The sequence below is a fragment of the Oryctolagus cuniculus genome, chromosome 3, assembly GCF_964237555.1.
Source record: "Oryctolagus cuniculus chromosome 3, mOryCun1.1, whole genome shotgun sequence".
Classification (NCBI taxonomy): domain Eukaryota; kingdom Metazoa; phylum Chordata; class Mammalia; order Lagomorpha; family Leporidae; genus Oryctolagus; species Oryctolagus cuniculus.
Genome location: NC_091434.1, coordinates 102,517,547 through 102,541,524, shown reverse-complemented (window position 1 = coordinate 102,541,524; position 23,978 = coordinate 102,517,547). Strand labels below are relative to the sequence as shown.

The following is a 23,978-nucleotide window of genomic DNA, read 5'->3' as shown; positions in this document are numbered from 1 at the left end:
AAATGTAATCAAACTAAAAATAAATATTGCTCCCTGAGAAAATATAGAAGTGTACCATGGCCAACCAGCCACTGAGAAATGGCTTAGCAATTAAATAAGTGGTCCATGTTTTAATGGTTCTGTTCAATGATTAATATGCTATATATAGTAATGTTAAGAGTTATGTTTTGGCCTTTTCATGGATAATTATGAGTAACATGAACCATAAAATGATGCACTTTGCTGCTGCTACCAATATAGTTAAAAAGAGTTGTTCAAGAAGTGTTGAAAGCATGTTTCTTCGGTGTGAATGTAGCCCAATAAAGAAGTAAAATAAATTTGGTTTATGATTAAATAAAATTGGTTTATGATTAAAAATATTAAATTTGCTCATCATGGAATGGAAGAAAACAATGAATGTGTAATCCAATTTAATTAACAATATTGTTTTTCAGATTCAGCAGCAGTAAAACATTCTCATATATTGAATTATTTTGGTCTAGGCTTGTCTGAGACACCCATCTTTATCAGCTCTGGTCACATATTGTACTAGTGAGTGGAATTACATCTAGATGAAAATTACATAACAAAGTCTTTATGAGTGGGATTCATATTCCAAAAAATCCACAAATCAATGATTTTGATTTTTACCTTAAGCCCTTTAATAAAAGAGATAGTCTTTTAAATTAAAAAGTTAATAAAGGAATCAAGTAACTTTTCCTGTTATAGTGATGAGAACCAAGTTTATACGAAAGAACAAGTTTGTGTCTGTCTTTAAAATATCACATCTCCTTTTTGTCTTTAATAACGAACCAATAATAAAGTGAAAAAATCAATTCTCAGAAACCTCCTATCTGAACTGGAATAACGAATATTTGGAACCAAGTTAGTAAAAGAACAGAAAATTTAAAACAAATTATATACTTAGGCCTTCCTCTACTGCTTTCTTGTCATGTTATTCTCTGTACTTCTCTGGATCACTAATGACAATTAACATGTGTCTTAGTCTCTATCTCTTCTATACAGCTCATTGACTCAGGACTGCTAAATCAATATGCCTAAAAATCTACTTTGTTCATATCACTCCATGAATTAAAATTGTATAATGGTTCATTTTTAGCTAAAAATTCATGTCTAAACACCTAGCCATTTGAGGTCCTCTAATCTTATCTCATTTTATCTTAACAAACCTTTCCATTTCTATGTCACATGACCCCCATCACCAGCAGAATATGCCATGTACTCTACATTGTACACCCTGGCTTAGAATATACCTCACTTAATAAATACAGCATTATTTTAAATTAGTTATTATTGTTCCTTGCCTTGATAATGTTAAAACTTAAGTTTGAAGGTAAGTTCCTTTCTGAGTTCTCACAGCTAGTAAGTGATTCTTGTGGGATTCAAAACTAAATGTATAACACTTTTATAAAATTTTCCTCATGATGGATTGATTACCTGCTCACCTTTTAAATGCCTACCCAGACTTCAAGCACTTCTTAAAGTGACACTTTTCACACAATTTTTCTATATTAGAGGTAATCTTTGTCATCTCTGAACTCTGATATTACAAAGCATCAAACAATTCTCACATTGTGCGAAGTCTACACTTACTTCTCTGCAAGCCTCTTTGTTTCATTCTTGAATGCAAAGTTCTCGGGAAAAATGACTGTGTCACGTTCGTCTCTAAGTTACCCACAGTGCTGAGCAGCATGGCTTTCACTTTGAAGATGCTCCTAACATGCATCTTTCACTCGAGCCATTGTAGGAGATGCTGTGGTGTCTGGCCAGATCTCCTTTTCAAGATAAAGGTGCCCACCCCTGATCTGCTGCTTTAGCAGCTGAGGCTTCACATTTGCTCTGCTTTGCCAGAGACTTGTGCTCAACTGATTGGAACGGCTTGCTTGGCACTTGGAGGCTGGAAGCTATCAGATAGGCAACATAAAAGATGACCTTGTCCTCCTGGGATTTATGCTCAAAAGTGCTTCCCCAGGGGCTCACACCTTTACAAGAGTTTGACCTGAGGCATGGTTTTACTGGAATTTCCCTCCTTCCCTCTCCATCTCCTATGGGATTCTCCTCGAAAACCCTCCCTGCGTATTTGCCTTTTACACAAGATTCTCCCTTCTCAGGCTCCCTCTAGAGCACACACTCACAGGCAGTTCTGCAAACTGCTGCCGGAGTCATTGTTTAAAATGAAGACAGGTCCATGTTAAGAGTCTGTGAAATGTTAATTTCTATCCCCTGCAGGCAGATAAGTTTCTCTAGAGGGCTCGGACTTGCTTCACCAGGGTACAAAGGTGTTTCTTCAGCATGTGGAACAGTTTCTAGCACAGTTAGTATTTACTAAATCACTGACTGGAAACACACTTATGTAAATAGAATATATTCTAAACACTGCTTATTCTCATGAAAAGTAAAAGCAATCTCAGTAAATGCAAGGTGTAGGCACATTAAAAGTGCAGAATATAAGTGCCACATATGTATACATATATATATATAAATTTTAAATGATGAGTAATACTACAAATCAATAATTTTAAATCACCTTTTAATTCTTTGTTATTAATTTAATCATTTGATGATTAAATGGTATGTGCTATGGATAATGCATTCCATTCTTCGGGTGAGAGTTAGTGGGTACAGTGGGTGGCACAGAATGCCTGAGGTTCCTGAAATCTGAAGTGTATAACTGTTGAAGAAGTACTAAAATTACATGGCTAGAAAGAAAGAAAGAAGGGGATTCTAGCAAGGTGAGCTCAGAGGAAATGACATAGGAGAAAGAACGTGGGAGCAAAAATGACTGGAGCTTTGAGAGGTCCTGAGAGAAGACAGTTAAGAGTAACAACTTAGATGGCATGCCTGAGAGGGAGACGAGAGCCACATTGCAATGAGCTGTCACTTAAGGACTCATAAAACCCGCTTTTCACAAAAAAATTTTCTAATTTGTCATCTTTTTGTCCATTTCATCTCTTATCCTTTAGAAATACTATCATTTATCTCAACAACATTAACTGTAAAAATACCCTAAAATTGTTACAAACCATGAAAATTTCATGCATTGGAAATGCTACTAATAGCCTTACAATTTGAGCAATTTTCCAATAACACCCCCATAACAGTGTAATATTACAGTGTGATAATGACCTGACTTTCAAGTTGGGAAAATAGAACATGAAATGATAATGACTGCCATAAAATCATAGTGTGTTTTATCGACTTGTAAAAATGATTCCAATGCCAATGAAACTAAAAAAGAATTGTTAACACTAATGTACTTAGCATCCTGCTTCACATTCTAGCGTGTATCATCAGCACGGCATACCTGTGGGCCTCTGTAAGTTCTTTTGTACTAAAATCCTTCTGAGTGTACCATCCATAGCTGCTTCCTCTATGTGGGAGTGGTCCCCAATGACAGTCCAGTACATCATCCTGAAGAGAGAAGTTCAAGGAGGTTAGCATGGTGATGGTGCGTCTACTACCAGACTCCACTCCCCAAAGTAATGTCTCTTCAGACCACATGCAGACAATCACCCCAAATGCCCATTAAAATAGTTTCAGGACCCAATTAAAAGCTTGCACAGTGGAAACTTCTGAAAGAGGGCTCTGAAAATCAACACTTTCCAAAAAATTCTTACCTACCCACATCCAAATTTGAGTCCCACTGTTTACTAGCATACACCATAGCTCATTATTTGATATCTAAAGTTCAAGTTTGAAACTGTATTAAAGTCTTAGGGGAAAATTCTCTTTTTTCTGAGGGAATATTCATTTTATTATAGATGCTGCATAATGTGCTTTGATCTTTTCTCTGGAGAAGTCATCCTTTTCTCACACAGAAATAATTCTCTCCTTTAGAAGACAACACATTGAATAATTCTAAAAATCAAGTAAAATTCCCTCTATACTCAAGACCTAATCATCTACTTTGTGAGTGATTCAGGAGAATGATTTAGTTATGTTATTTCCTTTTTGTACATTGCTTATAGTTTTACAAGAATAAAAATACTTGTATCAAACTGTTTAAATGTGCTAAAACATATGCATTTATCTCCTATGATCTCAATTAACTAAAACATTAACATTCTTCATATAATATTTTAATATTTTTAAAATTCATTTTTAGATTAACAATAATAATCCTATTTTTATCACATCAGACTCATTATTCTGCAATATACATGGAAACATACACAAACATACACATGTGTACACTAAATATATAATACAGTAACTGCTAGAAAAAATTTATTTTTGTAAACATTTGGTGTACATCCTTTTGAATGGAGGGTAAATAAAGGGATTTTTGGAATTCTTGAGAATCTGTTGAACACCCAGTATAGAAGTAAAGGTAAAGAACACAAATTATCACTAAAAATGAGTACCCATGTAAAGAAATATGATTATCAAGTCATTAACCTACCCTCTCTTAGGATTGACAGCAATAGCATAGGGTTCTCCAGCCATGTTCGTTAAGAGTCTGGTGCAGTTGGGGCCATTCACCTGCCCTACATTGATAGAGTACCTCAGACTGGTCCAGTGAGTGGTGTAGTAACTGAACCAGTGCATCCTTGAATGGTCAGTCCAATATATATTTCCAGCAACCCAGTCAACTGCAATATCCCTGGGCCTTTTAAATTCGGGACACTAAAAGAAAAGCAACACAACAAAGTATTTTCTAGAGATCAGTGGAGTTTTCGCTATTTACATAGTAAACAGTGAGTTTACTCATGAAAAACATGCTAAGTCATTGTTATGTAAATTTCAAGGAACAATTTCACTCCATATCTACAGACATACAGTTGGTTGCAAAACTATTCATTGACATTTTACCTATGATTATACTATTTAACCTTTACTACTGTAGAATATTGTGAGAATCACAGGAGGTTTCTCTGAGACCTCTCCCAGTCAGTATTTCCCTGAGAGTGACAATTACAGCAACATCATTGTTTAAACAAATCCATATAAATAGAATCATACCCTTCTATTCCTGATTTCTTTCCCTATTGTCTTGTCTGTTAAATTATACTATATTGCCATATGTGTTAGTTTGTTTTATTTGTTTATTCATATGAAAGGGAGATTGAAGATTGAGAGATGGGGAGGAGAATGAGAGAGAGAGGGAGAGGGAGAAAGAGAGAGATCATTTGCCAGCGCTCTTGTCTTGTACTTCATACCCCAAATGCTTGCAAAATTCAAAACTAGCTTGAGGCTAAAGCTGGGAGTCTGAAACCTAGTCCAGGTACTCCTCATGGGTAGCAAAAACCCAATTACTTAAGCCATCACCTCTGTCTTGCAGGGCTTTAATTAGCAGGAAGCTGTAGTAAGGAATAGAGCTGGACTTGAACCTAGGACTCTGACATGAGATGTGAGCATCCTAAGCAATGTGTCAACAAGTACACCAAACACTTACCCATTGTGTCAGTTAATAAATTTTCATTGCTCAATCACATTATAATTTGTTCATCATCCTAATGATCAAGTCTACTTGGCTTGTTTAAAGTTTTAGGCCAGGGGCTGGCACTGTGGTGTAGTGGGTAAAGCCCCTGCCTGCAGTGCCAGCATCCCAATTGCATACCAATTCAAGTCCCGGCTGCTGCTCCTCTGATCCAGCTCTCTGATATGGCCTGAGAAAGCAGCAGCAGATGACCTAAGTGCTGGGGCCCTGCAACTGTGTGGGAGATAAGGAAGATACTCCTGGCTCTGGCCGCTGCAACAATTTGGGAAGTGGGATCAGCAGATAGAAGAACTTTCTCTCTCTCTCTGTCTCTACTTCTCTGTAACTCCACCTTTCAAATAAATAAATCTTTTATAATATAAAATATATATATTGTATCTATACACACATAGATATTTATGCTTAGAATGAATAGATATTGCTAGAAAATGTTTCAAAGAATTTTTAACAATATAATTGATTCTTCAAAAAATTGTAGAAAACTGAAATTAAAAGACAAGTTTAATGGTTTCTGCCACACTCATGACACAGGCCTCTCAGAGGCCTTGGTGGGGGTGTCACTCGGGGCCTGGCACAGCACTACTGCTCAATAAATACGCACAAGTGACCTTGCCAATGCGAAAAAAAAAGACAAGTATATTTGGAGGAAAAAAATGAAATCCAAGTATATTTTTACATAATACACTTTTCCATGAACTTTCTAAAAACTCCTCATATACCTGGGTTTCACATTTTTTACATCAAGATGAAATCTTCTAATTCAGTTTCCTAAAAACTTTGTGAGATATACTTATATACTCTTTCAGCAATATTAGGATGATCCAGTCCATCTATATCACATTGTTCAAAATTTGAGTTTAAAATTGAAAAAATATAGTATGGATACTGCATTTAACATTTTTTCAGGAAAATTGCAATCTCTGTATTGATATTATATCTGATAAGTTGTTTCTGTTTATAAGTCCATTTTACTGAGTTATTATGAGACAAAGGCAACAGAGTTCACTAGGTGTAGACAGCAATGCTCTGTGGCCTTCAATTAACTTTTTCACTTCGAGCAGGAGTAGTGTAGTAATTAATATGATGTGGTCAGATTTACTGTGCATAACCAAAAGTGAGAAGGGATTCCCAGGAGTATTACATCCAGAAGAGAAATAATTATTTGAAGGTGATTACAACTAGACATGTGGTCAACATGAAAAAGCAATTAGTATCTGACAACCAGTGAAAATGTGGGTTTTTAACATGATAGTTTCTTGTGTGATTTACTGGTGAACCTAGTTTATTAAACAGCTGACTTGGATTAAAACAGAAGAAACTGCATATCTCGAAAAGAACATGGGCTGCCAAGAAGCAGGAATTGCAAGTCGCTGTCTGCTGTGTGATTACTGTCTTTGTAGGTGTTATGGCTTTAATAAGCAGAACACACAGATGATTCCAAATGAACTTTATTAGTATTTTGACCTTCTTCTTTCAAAACTGAAATTGTTAAATTTTATTATACTCTAACGCTCAAGCCTAGCAATAAGTATTATCCAAATAGCCACTAGAAATCTCAAATTAAATTGAATGTAAAGCAATCTATGATACAGCCTGCTCTAGAAATATCATGTAAATAACATTCATAGAGGTTTAAAATACAAAGATTTATATTGGCCAAATAAAAAAAATTCATTTTCAATTGATACAGTATCATTTAAACTGTACTTTTTCAGTTTGGCAGCATTTAAAACAATCAAATATTACCATATGTCATGTGCATGTCAATGTATATCATAAATTTATAAACATGAAAGATAATGGACAAAATCACTACTCTAAGCTGTTTAGAGCCTGTTGAAACATAATTATCATTTTCTAACAGCAGTAGAACAAACCTTTTAACATGTAAAAATTATGATGCTGGTTGTCTAGTCTGAGAATAGAAAAATACATATATTCCCTTTATTACATGTAAATATATACAACTGATTTTCTCTAATAGTATCCCTGACAAAATATGACATCTTTCATGCAAAGATTCATTTGTTTGAATTTAATATTTTCATTTTTATTTCATACCTGATAAAAATAGTCTAATGTCTTTCCATTCTATATCTCTAAACCCGGGCTACTAGCAATCAAGAACTCAAATTTTTAAAGTTCAGATGTTTGATTTAGTGACACTTTTTTAGGTAAATAACAGTGAAGATTTTACTAATGGTGAACTGTTGAAGGGTAAACCAAATTTATTCCACATTTCTAGGATAAAAATCATGTATTCGGAAGAGGCAAAATGTTATTTCATGCTAAATGCAAACTAATACGTTGCGGAGATTTGTAAAGCTATACATTTATTCTCTGCTTCTTGGATCAAAGACTCTCTAGTGTAAGTTGAGAAACAACTAAAGAAGTTAGAATATGAGCTAAAGGATAATAGTCACATCCAATTAATGCAGGCTAAACCATAATATCATCAGTGAGCAGATGATTCTCAGAGAATAATGGTAGCAGGGTATAGATGTTCCCCTCTCAGTGATTCACAAAACACTGAGTGCTTGCTCATATTCCACTCTGAAGGACACATAACAGAATACCAAAAACAAAAGAGAAAGAAGAGGAAGCACACAAGAAGGAAGAAGCTGGCCTCCACCCAGAGAAGGTGGTGACAGCATTCTAACTGAGCCAACTGTCAAGAAAGCTCTGTCACTTTAGGAAATCAGCATGTATACTGAGTCATAAGAAAATGAAGCGATCCCTTTTTATTGGTCCAGGAGTGTGAATAATACTAGGATTTTTACACCGAATGGATGTCGGCTGGAGAATATCAAGGCAGAAATTTCTTTTGAATCCAGATATTATGAAAATCTATGGGTGGGTACCTAATCAATCAGGTAAATACAAGTTTGGGAAAAATACAAGAACCATACATACTGAGGTTCAAGAAGTGGACATGGAGACTTTCATAGGAACAGAAAATAGGAAATTTAAGCCACATGCTTCCAAGGAGGCTGAAAACAAAACAACAAAAATATACCAGATTGGAAAAAAGAAAGTATAGAACTCTCCTTTGCCCCTTTGGCTAGCTCATCAGACAGATAGGCCAGTGATTTAGAGGCCTAAAGAAATGTGGTATGTTTGAAACATTTGATCACCCCGACAGCAAAGGCATTGCTCACATAGTTGCACAAAGCAGAAGACACATTTTGACTGCTTCCCCCAGACAGATGATTTCTTTCATAATAAGCTAAACATACAGCCAAAGTTTTGGGGCCTGAGGCATTCTTTCCTGTAGAGATATATGAATCAAATGAATGAAACACTTAAAGGTTACAGGCAAAAACTGGCAGCTTGATTGTGACAAATTAAAGGTTACTATTTTAAATTATTGGTCCTTCTTAGCTGTTGATTGTAAGGTCTTGTCACAATTTCAACTTCAGTAAAGCAACTCACTGGAGATATTTTTTTTTTAAATAGAAAGAGGAAGCAGATATCCAAGGATTTGAGCCTTGGGAGTAATGTCTTTCCTTAGGCAAAAATTCTTATAGTCAGCAATATTCTTTAAAAATTTAGCTAGCGCAAGAATAGATGAAGGTGATGTGACATGTGTTACTTTATGATGCTCTCATCTTGGTGTGCATCTAAGAATAGAATTTTTGGATCATTTAGTTATCTCCTAATATAATCCCATGAAAATGAAATTGTAGATCATTCTCAAGACTGTGTGTATGTGGTGTCATACTAGATGGAAAGGCTATGAGTGGTCCGTACAATATCAATCAGTTTAAATTCCTACAAATGTGGAAATGGAAATAAATTAGTGACTGTACAAATTTTAAACATTACTGAATTCCACTGATTGTATAATTTCAGAAAAATATTCAAGTATTTATTATTTAATTCAAGGAATTCATAGCAATTTAAAATTTAAAAAGGACCAGGAAAATATTACCTTAGAGCTAGAATATATAAGAAAAACATTTTAAGAAAACTATTTCCTTATGAAACTCCTGGTTTCTGTTTATGATTTATTCTGAAGAATACATTATTTTAATCTGATTAAATTTAAGGATATAGTGATCTACTTTAAGACTCTGTCAATCTGAAAATAATTTTTGCTAGACAAAAAATATAGAAATATGTAACTCTCAAAGTTGTTCTCAAATTACAGATTAAAGAGTGTATGTAATATTGTCATTAGTTTTGTTTTGTTTCTAGCATGCTTAGTGTCTTTTCAGTTTATTTCTCCTATTCACTTATACACTCTATAAAAAGCAAGACTAACTTCTAAACATTCTTTCACAATATCAGATACACAAGACATGTCCTGCGAGATTAGAAAAGCACACTAAATAGGGAATCAGAAGAAACTGTTTTAAAGCCAAGTTCTAGTTTCTCTATTAATTATATGGATTTTTAAAACAAAGACTTTGGATTAGATAATTTGTGAAAAGTCTTTAGCTTATAAACAGTGAATTATGTAACAGTTCAACTATTATGCATTCGAGGCAAGTTTATAATGTATATAGCTGTAAGTATGCATTTTATGATATAATTGTGAATTTTTAGACATCAGAAAATAAATAATTTGTTGGTTCATATGAGGGAGGATATTTCATGCTCCAACATGAATGACTTGGCAATGAAGAAGTTAGACATCTTCTGTCAATTACAAAAAAAAAATATGACCAGATGTATCTGCCAGTAATGGAAAATGGAACAAAGCAAGCATAATACACTACCCCTTCTATGTGTTCATGCATATAAAATATACATGTATGTGAGCATGTGTATGCATAAACTTACATGTACTTCAAAGAGTTAATGGAAAATGGAATTAAAAGCTAAGTTTATTTTAGTACAGAAAATGTTAAGTCCATGCACATGAAGAGGTCTTACAAAGGTAATGAAAAATGAATATTATGAGCAAGCTATGTGTGAATTTCAAAAAATTTTGTACCAAAATAAATTCATATTTTAATCTACTTCCATGAAATTCTTGACATACTCTTATATATAGTACTATAAATTATATATTCTATGTATTATATATTATATATAATATAATACAATATATAATATAATATATAATTATATATATGGTGAATATACTTCTAGAAAAATGCAAATGAAATACAGAAGAGAGGTTGCCATTAAAAAATAGGATTCAGCAGAGAGAGACTGAGATTTGGGAAGGAGGAGATGTGCATTTTTCACCATGTGTATTTTTGGGTATTTGAGTATTCTGTTGAATGTATGCATATATTATTTTATACTTAAATACTTCTAAATATAATGTAGTAATATAAAATACAAATTTTCTTAAATAACTGTAATTTTATGGTGTCAGCACTGTGTTGTAACAGGTAAAGCCACCTCCTGCAGTGCCATATGGGCACTGGTTCGAGTCCAGGCTGCTCCACTTCCAATCCAGCTCTCTGCTATGACCTGCGAAAGCCATTGGCTTCTTGCTCCTGGCTCGGATCTTCACAGCTCTGGCCGTTGCGGCCATCTGGGGAGTGAACCAGCGGATGGAAGACCTCTCCCTACCTCTCCTTCACTCTCTCTGTAACTCTACCTTTCAAATAAATAAATACATCTTAAAAAATTGTAATTTTACTTTATCTATGTGACCCACATTATACTGAAGCTGCTTCACTTGCTGATGGCATATTGGAGAAACCAAATGGTTTTATGTCCTATGAAGAGTACGAGAGCCACCAGTACTTCATCCTGCCAAACTACTAACTTTAAGTGAAGTCAGAAATATTTCCCTAAGGTTAACAGCTTCAGGTGCTATGGTTTCATGTTAAGAAACACTTGAAGGCCGGCGCCGCGGCTCAATAGGCTAATCCTCCACCTTGCGGCGCTGGCACACCTGGTTCTAGTCCCGGTTGAGGTGCCGGATTCTGTCCTGGTTGCCCCTCTTCCAGGCCAGCTCTCTGCTGTGGCCCGGGAGTGCAGTGGAGGATGGCCCAAGACCTTGGGCCCTGCACCCCATAGGAGACCAGGAGAGGCACCTGGCTCCTGCCATTGGATCAGCGCGGTGCACTGGCTATTGGAGGGTGAACCAATGGCAAAAGGAAGAACTTTCTCTCTGTCTCTCTTTCTCACTGTCCACTCTGCCTGTCAAAAAAAAATTAAAAAAAAAAAAAAAGAAACACTTGAATACATTACTATGAAAGAAGGTTTTAATTGAAACAGAACAAGCTTTCAACATAGTAATTACTAGAGACAGTTAGAGGAGAAAAACTTTATAATAACTCTCAGCTAGGAGTTTACATGCTGAATAGCATCAACTCAGTTCATGAATATCTGCATAGATATTATATATTTACCTACAAATTCATTTTTCCACTAAGAATTCACACTTCGCCTTTCAACTCTCACAGTTCATATGGCAATTTTCTTCTATACACTACAGTAAGACCCAAATTTCTTTCTCAAATGCTCTCAGGTTTTTGTGATTATATTTTTCTGTTTCTCTTGGTGTACTGGTCATTTTTGTCATCACTTTAATCTCATTTTAGAGCTCAGTTCCAATCCTTCTTTTCTACTTTTTCACTGATAACCTAATCTTCCTTCATGTTGTTAGATGACTTCTTTATTCGTCTGTCCTTTGCTGTATATCTCTAGCCCAGAGATCGAAGATCCAGCTGGAATACATCAGTGACTACTTGATACCTCACTTGAATGTCTTACAGTCACCTCAGACTTATGACTAAAACTGAATGCATCACACAGTTTACCATTATCAGTGTCCATAAAATTATGAAAATCAGAAATCTAGACATCAGTACAGAGTATTTCCTATTCTCATTTTCACATTCATTCTACCATTAAACCTTTTATGTCCATTATTATTCTGGTCCTTTGAGACATAATAGTGCAACCTAGAACCATCACCCTATCTATTGGAGATTTATAATATCTGAATTTTTTATTCTTATTGCATTTTTATTTCTTTTAATATGCTTTGCATAACATTTTTTATTTATCAACTTATTTTCATTTAACTTTCTCTTCCTTATATAGAATATAAATTTCATGGAACTGTGATTCTTTTTATGTTGTAGTTACTGTATACTGACTCAGCTCCAAGACTAACATGAAGAATTTAAATAATCCTTCGGGTATGAATGAATAAATCATTGCTGGTTCAACTTACAATATATACAATCTGATTATTAATTTCCTCAGGATTATTAATTATAGAGTCATACATTTTATGTAATCTTATAAGATTATATTTAAGGGCCGGCGCTGTGGCACAGAGGGTTAATGCCCTGGCCTGAAGCGCCGGTATCCCATATGGGCACTGGTTCTAGTCCTGGTTGCTCGTCTTTGTATCCAGCTCTCTGCTATGGCCTGGAAAAGCAGTGGAAGATGACCCAAGTCCTTCGGCCCCTGCACCCGCATGGGAGACCCGGAAGAAGCTCCTGGCTCCTGGCTTCGGATTGGCACAGCAGCAACCATTGCGGCCATCTGGGGAGTGAACCAGCAGATGGAAGACCTCTCTCTCTGTCTCTTCCTCTCTCTGTAACTCTTTGAAATAAATAAAATAAAGCTTTTTTTTACATTTAATAAAATTTTGAACATTGATCAAAATTTTAACAGAACTTCACTTTTTGAGTTTAGTCAGTACATATTGTTTAGATCCTGATTATGCAGTTGACTACAGTCAAGTCACAAAATGGCATCAATGCAATGTTATCTGATAGCTGGAGATTTTTTCCAGGATAATCATAAATGATTGCAGCTTTTGATTGGTTTGAAGAAACTGATAGTTTTAAAACTATTCTCATTAAGTAAGAGGGGGTTATAATGGAGGAATTATAAGAAGTTAGAGTTATAATGTTAATATACATTTATAATAATGAATAACGGAAAAAAGAAATAATGAATAAAGAAACTACCAATGTTTACCAGTATTCAGTGTTGCTAAACAAGACCCTGAAGTGTTTGCTGAAACTCATACGTATACATATACACACATGCTTACTTGTGGATGCATATGCGTAACCATACACTTATGTGTTTATGTGACAGACCCAGATACATGTGTTGGTTTGAGGTTTATAACAAGCCTTCAATAAAAATTGAGGACTGTTGACGATAACACAATTAGATATTTTGCTAAAAGGCTTCCAGGAAAAATGGCCTGTTCAAGTTTTTATGGAAAGTATATGATTATTATTTTTTTTTTTCTGACAGGCAGAGTGGACAGTGAGAAAGAGAGACAGAGAGAAAGTTCTTCCTTTTGCCATTGGTTCACCCTCCAATGGCCGCCGCGGCCAGCGCACCACGCTGATCCGATGGCAGGAGCCAGGTACTTATCTTGGTCTCCCATGGGGTGCAGGGCCCAAGTACTTGGGCCATCCTCCACTGCACTTCCCTGGCCACAGCAGAGAGCTGGCCTGGAAGAAGGGCAACCGGGACAGAATCCGGTGCCCAGACTGGGACTAGAACCCGGTGTGGTGGTGCTGCAAGGCGGAGGATTAGCCTAGTGAGCCGCGGCGCCGGCCAGTATATGATTATTAATGAATAAAATTATAAGCATATTCATAATAAATATCCTCTGCCACATAAAAGAAAATATGCCAAAAATAATACTTCACATTCAGTCTTCAAATTCAAGTAGATCAAATGACTCCAATCATTGATTTTTTTGCTAAGGAATATTTACTTTTTTGCTGATAAGTATGTAATCTATAATCTTAAAGTAATTTTCACTTTTAAAAATGCTGACCTACTTTATTGTGCTTGTCATGATGTACTTGTCTACATAGCGTTCTTTAACAGAAATGACAAATTATCAAAAAACATGTACAAGTATTTCATAATGGTAATATATTCTGACTACAACCATTCAAATTTAGAAATCTCATTATGCTTTACATATAGATTGGATCATATCACTTTTTAAATTTTAAATTATTTAATTTTCTTTAAGGAAAAAATAATCCATTTTGTATAGCCCAGGGGGTCAGAAAATCATAAGCATTTCTAACTATAAATAACTTAGTCTGCATTTGAAATTTAAATTTGCAATCACAATTAGTATTCTAATCTGTCTCACAGAATAGTCCCTTCACAGTTTCCAAGAAAAATCATACTAAAAATTATCTTGCTCTGGAATGGACTTGTTAACAGTTTTCTGGGTACTATTCCTTGACTTCTAATACACCATATATTCTGCCCTTTAAAGGGCTGGAAATATATAACATTTTCAGTATTTGTGCATAAGCTGCTAAGAAATTCTACTATCACATGCCTAACTCCATTCAGTTCAGTGATAACGAGATATTCAAATTTTAATTTGTATACTTTTCAGTTCTTTGCCCTCTGATTCAGAGATAGTAACCAATGTGCAATAATCAGCTTAGGAAACAAAACTGAATTGTTTTTTCCAAAGTGTGAGAACTCTCAGTCATTATCATTTAATATCTGTGTCAAAATTTAGAAGATGAAATAGATTGTGTGCTCATTCAGCTAATGGATGGCTACCTGGTGACTGCTAAAAGGACAAATGCCTTACATGGCAGATTGATACATAAGGATAGAAAATCAATTCTTTATACATAAGATAGATCTCAGAGGAATAAATACAAATCAACCAGGTGATAACTGGATAATATATAACATCTCATACAACTTTCAGAAGTCTTTTACATTTATCATTTGGGAGAGACTTTAGGAATTGCTTCAATATTGTAGTTGTTTTTTCAGATGAATAAGCTAAGGCTAGGCAATGTGACATATTTCCCAAATTAATTGTCCACAATTCACATTACTCATTAAAATAAGGCGGGAAGACACATTTATTTAATCTTTGTAATATTGAGATATCTAGAATATAAAAAGATTCAGAAGTAAAGTTAGTTGCCTTCATCAGTGCAGCCCTAAAATGTTTTTAAAAAGGTATTTTTTGGAGTTTCTGGGGATTTGGCATAGGGCATAGTACAAGAAATCTTGGCTCAGAAGTTCCAGTCTTATAATCATGACAGCCTATGCTGGGCTCCTTGGTAGAAACTGTACTTCTACTGTCACCCACTTTATTTGCTGTGAATGTTGTTAATCATGGAAAGTCTGAGTGGAAGAAAAAAACAACAGAAACTCTAGATAATACAACATAAATCATCACTGTCATGAAAAGAGTAAATGAAGTGTTATAGACTTTTCCAAAAAGGTTACCCAATAACTTATCGAGTAGTTATGAGAGATCCTATAAACATATTAAGTTAAAGAAAAAATATGCAAATCTATACTATAAAGAAATACATAATACACAAATAAAGTATATTTGTATGTAGAATTGTATATATAACAAATTAGTTATCACATATTAAACATACTTGGCTTCTGACATACATATGCTTTTCACTAGACTACACATCAACAACCCCAAGGAAAAAATAAAATAATTTTCAAAGAACAATTACATAAAAATTAATTAAACATGTGAATATTCTTAGCAACTATAAAATTCAGAAGTAAGCTGCAAATAATATGCAGTAGGGAGTAACATCTTGCCAGTCATTATCATCACCAGCATCATTATATTGTGAACAGCATCATCTATATATGACATAATATATGCAAAAATTTTTTAAAATTAATATACTATTACTTACAATCAAATATAAGTGAGTTATTTATAAAATTATAATTAACTATACTTACAATTAATATCCTTAGATGTATTAAATCTCACTAAAACCTCACAAAATAGAGCACAGAGAAGCTATGAGATTGATAAGCAGAAGAAACAATATTCAGACCCCAGCATTGTAATGTCATAGAGTATACCTTTAATTTCATTCACAGACTGGAGTGATGTTTTGCCAAGTAGAGTTTTGTTTTAGAGAAACTCAATGCCAAAACTTTTTTTTTTTTTTTTTTTTGGACAGGCAGAGTTAGACAGTGAGAGAGAGAGACAGAGAGAAAGGTCTTCCTTCCTATGGTTCACCCCCCAAATGGCCTCTATGGCTGGCGCTGCACCAATCCGAAGCCAGGAGCCAGGTGCTTCCTCCTGGTCTCCCATGCGTGTGCAGGGCCCAAGCACTTGGGCCATCCTCCACTTCCTTCCCGGGCCACAGCAGAGAGCTGGCCTGGAAGAGGGGCAACTGGGACAGAATCCGGCGCCCCGACTGGGACTAGAACCCGGTGTGCCAGCCCCGCAGGTGGAGGATTAGCTTAGTGAGCCGCGGCGCCGGCCGCCAAGACTTTCAATCAGTCTTTTGGTATGATGAAGAAGAAGGATATTATTTGAGAGAAATGCTCCTAAATTTTATATGCTAAATGCACGAAGGCTGTATTCCGTAAGTAAAAGGTTCTAAATGTAAAAATAAGAAAGCATTGTTTAGGGACGGTGCTATGGCCATTTAATCCTCTGCCTGCAGCACCAGCATTCCATATGGGTGCCAGTTCTAGTCCCAGCAGCTCCTCTTCCAATCCAGCTCTCTGCTATAGCCTGGGAAAACAGTAGAAGACGGCCCAAGTGCTTGGGCCCCTGCACCCACAGGGGAGACTAGGAAGAAGCACCTGGCTCCTGGCTTCGGATCAGCGCAACCCTGGCCATTGAAGCCATTTGGGGAGCGAACCAGCAGAAGGAAGACTTTTCTGTCTGTCTGTCCCTCTCATTGTAACTCTACCTCTCAAATAAATAAATAAAATCTTTGAAAAAAAGCATTTATGGAATTATTTTCTAGCACATAATATAGATTCTAGAACCAAGTGAGTCACTTCAATATTTTTTTTTACTTAATAAACTATTCAATAACAAAAAAGAGTGATCTGCCAACTTTCTTGGCTTTGCCCTAGAACGGTTTCCAAGAGGAATTAAACTATCTCATAGTACTGGCTTAGGAGAGGAAGAGTTGAAGAAACAACTCTTGTTTGCAAGAATTTTTACGCACAGTGAATTTAACCTAAATTTGAACTGAAGAGTCAATGCAGCTTCCTTTGAAACCAGCTTATTGCTATCTACTACTGATAAAAATAAAATATGCCTCATATTTGCAGCAATTGGTATTCATGCAGTTGGAAATTTTAGGACAGATGCCAGTATAAACTGTAGTGAGAACTTCCAGATAAGCACAATGATTTTTTTTAATACAAAGCTTCAATTATATCCTGCTGTGACAGTACTTGACTTTTCAGTTATATGGGGATTGACCAGGTCCCATAAAATAAGTATTTATGTGTCATTTTCCTCCCAGGTTATTTCAAAATATAAAACACACAATGATATGACATGCCCTAAAACAAAATGGGATCATCTACAATTGTAAATCTAAACAAATGTTCTAGTTTATTTTCTCAAAAAGAATGGCCATGATAATCAACATGTCCACCATACACCACCACACAATAGTGCTCTGTTTGGATGTTCTCTGCAATATCGATATCAGGGGTCAGAAGAAGTAGTTGCACTACTGAGTTGATCCCTTGCTCTCAAATAGAAATATATTCCTGATATTGTTATAAATGAAATAATGTTCCCTGTATTTCATTATTTTCTAAAGTAAAAATAAAGTGATTTTCTCATTCTCACATCATGACAAAAAAGGCTTTCCACAATAATATATTGTAAAGCATTATAAAATATGAAATGTTCTATAATGAAAGGTATCATTCACGACCATTCTTACATAGCTTAGGCAAATGAACTAAAACAAAAACTTAGAATCACTCAGTAAAAATAAAGTATGTGCTGCCATGACAATAAATATGAAGGAGATTTTTTAAAATTTCTATATGCAGAAAATATTGAAGAACTGATTGAATATATAAATTCCTATGATCAGGTACTATGATTATCTTTTTAAAGCAGGGTATTGGGAAGGCATACGCTTTCAACATTCAGCACTATTTACTTACAATCAAGCCACTGTTCGCTTGTCTTTTTTCTCTGCCGTGGATCCTTTTGTAGAAAATTCCGCCTGGATTAAACTGAGTACTCCAAATAATCATATCTCTTTGATAATATACATCCATCCCTGTTATCCTTGAATTATGTTCAATATGAGAAATCTGTTGATGATTGCCACTGTAGTTGAATGGATATATAAAACCCAGGATATCAGTGTCATTAGCAATGTAGAGAACTTGATCTTCAGAGCCTGGAGATTATTATAACGAAATACAAAAATAAAATACATTTCAGCTAAAGTAAAAGCAAAGATTTTACTTTTTAATTATCTTGAATTATTAATACAGTTTCTGTATTTAAAATAATCAACCAATCTCATCATCTTTTTGTCTTTGTGATGTGATTTCTGATACCTACTTATTAAAAATTATAAAAAGTATTGATGTGGATATTTCTAGTGAAAAGCTTAAACTATTGCAAGAAATTAGGAATTTCTAAGAGATATCCTATTTATGAAGAAGGAATAGTATTTGGTAAGTCACAATGCAATATATTGTAATGTTTTGATTCTAAATATTCAGATAACTATATATAAAGCATTTACAGATACTATATTATATACTTGGGAAGCCTAAAAAGCTTATGAATATTTATTTAGTTTATATATCTGAATGACTGTTAATTTATGCTAACAAATGAAAATGGTCAGAATAATCCTTCTGGTATTTCTTTATCCTATTTTTTTCTCTATTTTTATTATACAAGAATTTCTGGAGCAAGTATTTAGCCTACTAGTTAAAATCCTGAGTCCCACATCAGAATATTTGGGTTCAATTCCCAGGTCTAGCTCCTGACTCCTGCTTCTCACCAATACAGATCCTTCGAGTCAGCAGTGAGGATTCAAATAATTTGATTCCTGCCACCCACATACTAGATTCTGCATGGCCGAACCACAGCCATTGCTAATATTTGTGTAGTAAACTTATGAATGAAATATAGCTCTCTATTTGTCTCTTTCTCTACCTCCTGTCCCTTAAATATTTTTTTAAATAAAAAGTGTTCAGTCCTTATTATATTAAATTTCCATAATACCTAAATTATCCAGAATCCCAAAGCACAATACTAATATCATTTTCATTCAGACAAGTAAAACACTAAAGCGAATGCTGAAAATATTAAGAATTAATGAAAACCTAATGCATATGTAGCTTCTGCAAATAAATAACAAGGTTAATACACTCTGATCATAGTTCAGATCTAGTCTCAATATCTGTCAATGAACATTTACTCTCTGTCAGGCAATTCTGTTAAGCCTTTCACAGTGAGTTTTATTTCTCACAACCACCATGGAAAATAGGTATCACTATTTTACAGATGAAGAACTGAAACCCAGATAGTCTAATAACTCCTTCAAAATGCAAAAAGTGCAGTGCTGGGATTCAAATCTAAGTAGCATAAACTCCATTGCACACATGCATCACCTACATTTCACTGTTTTCCTCTTATCATAACATCTTATTAGCAATTTCAATCACATTCTGTAATTAGCAATTTTGAAGTTACAATATTACTGATTAAAACATATAAATGTTAAAAACCAGATGAATAAGCTCTAAGCCCCTATCTGTCATTTAACTTTAAACAAAAATCTATTATATAGGTGAGGAAGTATGAATTTAAAAATATAACTTTGCTTTAAAACTTAAAAAATATTTACTTAAAACCACATTTTCATTATAATGTTAAACTTTAACCTTTTATTTTTATCCAAGTGGTGCAATAATTTCTCACATACACTGGGAGTATCATTTATACTATCACACTGGCTTTTAGACTTCACCATTCCCGACAAAATGCTTCATACGCAAATTTTAAAATCATAAAAAGATTTTACCAATACCTACATATTTGACAGTAATTTTTATAAACCACTCCCAGTTACATTATTTAAATTGATAATATACGGGAATATAAATAGGAGAAACAAGTGGTAGTTTTCTATAGGTCAGTATGCTAACTACAATTCACAACAATTTATTTTGTTTGTTAATTTACTGTTTCCTTTTTTAATTTATTTTTATTTTGCTTTGTAATGAATGAGAACAGAGGAAATCAAAAGTTCCCAACAAAAAGAATTGATAAATATTTGAGAAGACAGAAATGTTAATTACTTTGGTTTGATCATCACACACTGTATACATGTATTATCACACAGTATCCCCAAAATACTAATACAGTTAATTATTACTTGTCAGTTAAAATTTGTATCTGTTTTAAAAAAAGATGATAAACAATCAACTGACTAAATAAATAACATGAAGATATATTTATTTTATATTATCAGGAATGATACTATTGTTAAAATTCAATATGAAACTTTTTTATCTAAACTCTTTCTCTTAAAAAAAGAAAGATGTTTTCTCTATATTAATAACTAAGCTGTAATAGAGTTTGCTCTAAGATTATAATCTCACCTTTTGCTATGCAGGTGTTATTTCTTTCTTGAAAATTGTGGTCACACACACATTTATATGATCCTTTTGTATTTATACATTGGTGGGAACATGTGCCAAACACCAAACATTCATTAAGGTCTAGAAAAGAAGAGTTCATAATAGTACCATCACATTCCCAATTCAAACGTCCACTGTTTCCATGATTCAAAAAAACCAATTATTTTTCTTCTTTTAACTTTTTATTGCTGTTTCTTTCAATGTCCTTTCAAATGACTTATTATGTAACCTTTTGGGAACCACAATATATTTTTCACAGTAGTTTCACTATAAAATTCATCAATTATTTATATATTGCTAACTTAACCACTTACATTATTAATAGATCCATTTCAAGCTTCTGCAGTCTTTTCATTTACTCAAATATTGTTTGAGGTTTCTTTCTAAGCCCGTTTCTGATTATCTACATATTACATATCTTTGTACCTTGTCCTGCAATGTCCTTGCTCATTTTTTTTTTTTTTTAGATTTGTTTATTTGAAAGTTAGAGTTACACAGAAGGAGGAGGAGAGGCAGAGAGAGAGAGAGAGAGAGGGAGAGAGAATGATGTCTTCCATCAGCTGGTTCACTCCCTAATTGGTTGCAACAGCAGGAGCTGCGCGGATCTGAAGCCAGGGGCCAAAAGCTTCTTCTGGATCTCTCACGTGGGTGCAGGGGCCCAAGGACTTTTGCTTCTATATAGCAAAATTCCTCTGCCTATCACTCTTAGAATAATCCCGGTATATAATAAATCTGTGAGATAAATTCATCCGTTGAATTAGAGAACTTAAAGGTCAACACAATATATATAACTACCTTCAGTTCAGCACTCAACAATGTTCTAATACTTTAATGGTAGAGAAAGACTTCAGAAACACTTATAAACAAGCTTGCCAAGGCTTAAAGTCAAGTTTCCTGATTCTGTTGTCTCCACAATGATACCTCACTCAAGGAAGAATTGAGGACTCCAATGACAAATCATTTAAGTGTTTAATTAAAATGCAAGTAAGGAGATAAAAAAAGTACATTTACTTGCTTTTAATGAATGTTACACAGAGATGAAATATAATGTACTCATCACTACATAACCATCAAAATTACAGCAAACACTGCTCATTAGGTTGGTATCTGTTAATTTGAAGAGGGAGATGTTTGCTACTATGGTTTCCCTGTGGTGGGAAAACAAGATAAGCAAAATCTCCATTATTTGGTAAAATCTTGGCTCTCTGGCATCATCATGGCAGAAAATGGTGCTCAGTAAATATGAATCCCTTTCTGCAACGCTTGTGTCATTCAACTGGTTGTTCTTTTCTTTGGTTAATTCTATGGAAGTGCTTTAGCTTCACCCACAAGCAGTGACTTTTTACACTTTATTGGATACAAGAATGAGGGGCACAAACAAATTTTAAAAATTAGGATTACAGAAATGAGGTAATATCTCTCCTCTTCCACACCAAGATGAAATTTCTTTTCTGATTATCAAAATCAATTTATTAATTAAATGAACAAATTATATTTCAAAACTTATTGATAACAAAAGCACATAGCTTGAGGGTTATATCTGGTATGGATATAATTCAAAGTAAAGAAAATATTGAGGATGGAATTTCTAAATTTACTAATTATATACTATACAGGAAACACCACCAATTATTCTCAAGGAAATACTAAGACACCAGTGCTATTTGGATTAAAATGTTGAAGAGACTGTGTTCATGTGTCTTTATACATGAAAGTGTATGCAAGAGAAGAAGTAATGTAGTTTTGAGAAATTACTAAAATACAGAAAACATAGGTTTTCAGCTTTCAGTATTCCATGTAATTGGAGAAATAAAATGTCCTGAATAATCCAAACAAGAATACAATTCAAAACATCCATAAATACGATATGGCTATTATTTGTCCCTATTTTATTGAGTATAATAAATATATTTAAATAATTTCATACTGATTGGCACAACATAACTCATTTTTCTTTTCCCAAGAATATCATACAGAGACAATATATAAACGAAGTGGCATGTGAAAGCATTTTCAGGATTTGAATTTATCCTCTGCCCTGGATACACCCAACTTAGACATTTCAACCTTGGTTCTAGTCATAATCATAGATAAATATATATATATATATATATATATATAATTTTTATTGGAGAAAGTGCTTATGTGTCCAAATCTCATGGTTCCATAGTTAAATCTATGATGCAAATTGTCTATATGTATAACTTACCACAAGATTCTGGCTAGCCTGTGTGCTCTTTTGAAATGATTTCAAGCATTATGATAGAGATTTATTTAGACCCTGACTTTGAATTTTAAAGACACAGTATGATAAAATAATGCTCTGCTTAAACATAGCTTTACGACAGCATTGCAAATGCCACATTCAAGAGAAATGGGTCACCAAAAACAAATTCTTTCATGAAGTAAGTCTAATTCTCCAATACTTCCTGAACTAGCAATTTCACTTATTTGCATTTCAAAACAGAATTATAACACCACAATTGAAATTCCTGCAGGTCTGAATTTGCTATAGAAATTCTTCCAGCCTTAGTGATGGTTAGCTTAGCTGTGTAAACAAACAGGCTCTTGACCCCAGAGACTTAGCCTCTCATAAGTGAAATGGTATCCCGCAGATACACACCATTTTGATGAAAATCAATCCCCTGTCATCTCACAATTTAGCAGCCTTGGGAGTCTTTTTATAACTCCAAGATTTAAGAGCAAGCTGTTGTGGAAATGTACTCTACCTTCACACTGCCTGTTTTTCATGTTTCTCTGAAATCCAGGCTTACAGCGACAGAAAACAGATGTTTTTATTTGATTACAATATGCATCATCTCCACATGGATTCACATTATCTTCACAGGTATATTCAGTAGGAGCTAGGATTTAAAAATATGATCAAAATGAATATAATTCTGATTCCTGCAGCAGGAGTTTATTTTGTTAATATGAAGTGATATTTATTATTATATGAAAAATTATTTTTGAATGTTAAAGATTGTGGTCTTCTCTCCTCTTAAGCTCCCATTTCTTACAAATGTATAGAAGCAGATTAAAAACTAAATTCATTTACATTAAATATGGCTTAGACGAAGCAGCCAACAGAGGATATTTACAGGTGGTGTCATGCCATGTTATTTTCTAAGGAGAAGTAAAACGTTGGCTCTAATGACAGGCTGTCTTCATA

General features: G+C 34.2%; 1 protein-coding gene across 9 annotated transcripts in view; it reads right to left on the bottom strand.

The window, feature by feature from the left end:
* Nucleotides 1-23,978, bottom strand: part of LRP1B (LDL receptor related protein 1B) — a 2,140,503-nt gene that overhangs the window by 102,945 nt on the left and 2,013,580 nt on the right. For 8 of the 9 annotated variants that reach the window (XM_051849575.2, XM_051849574.2, XM_051849572.2 and 5 more), the window contains 5 exons: nucleotides 23,536-23,670; nucleotides 20,768-20,887; nucleotides 18,302-18,543; nucleotides 4,403-4,626; nucleotides 3,305-3,411 (listed from right to left, as the gene is read on the bottom strand). In XM_051849575.2, coding sequence (XP_051705535.2) covers nucleotides 3,305-3,411; nucleotides 4,403-4,626; nucleotides 18,302-18,543; nucleotides 20,768-20,887; nucleotides 23,536-23,670 — 828 coding nt within the window. Of the gene's footprint in view, nucleotides 1-3,304; nucleotides 3,412-4,402; nucleotides 4,627-18,301; nucleotides 18,544-20,767; nucleotides 20,888-23,535; nucleotides 23,671-23,978 lie in introns of those variants that run through there. The other variant, XR_007920674.2, reaches the window with a different exon arrangement.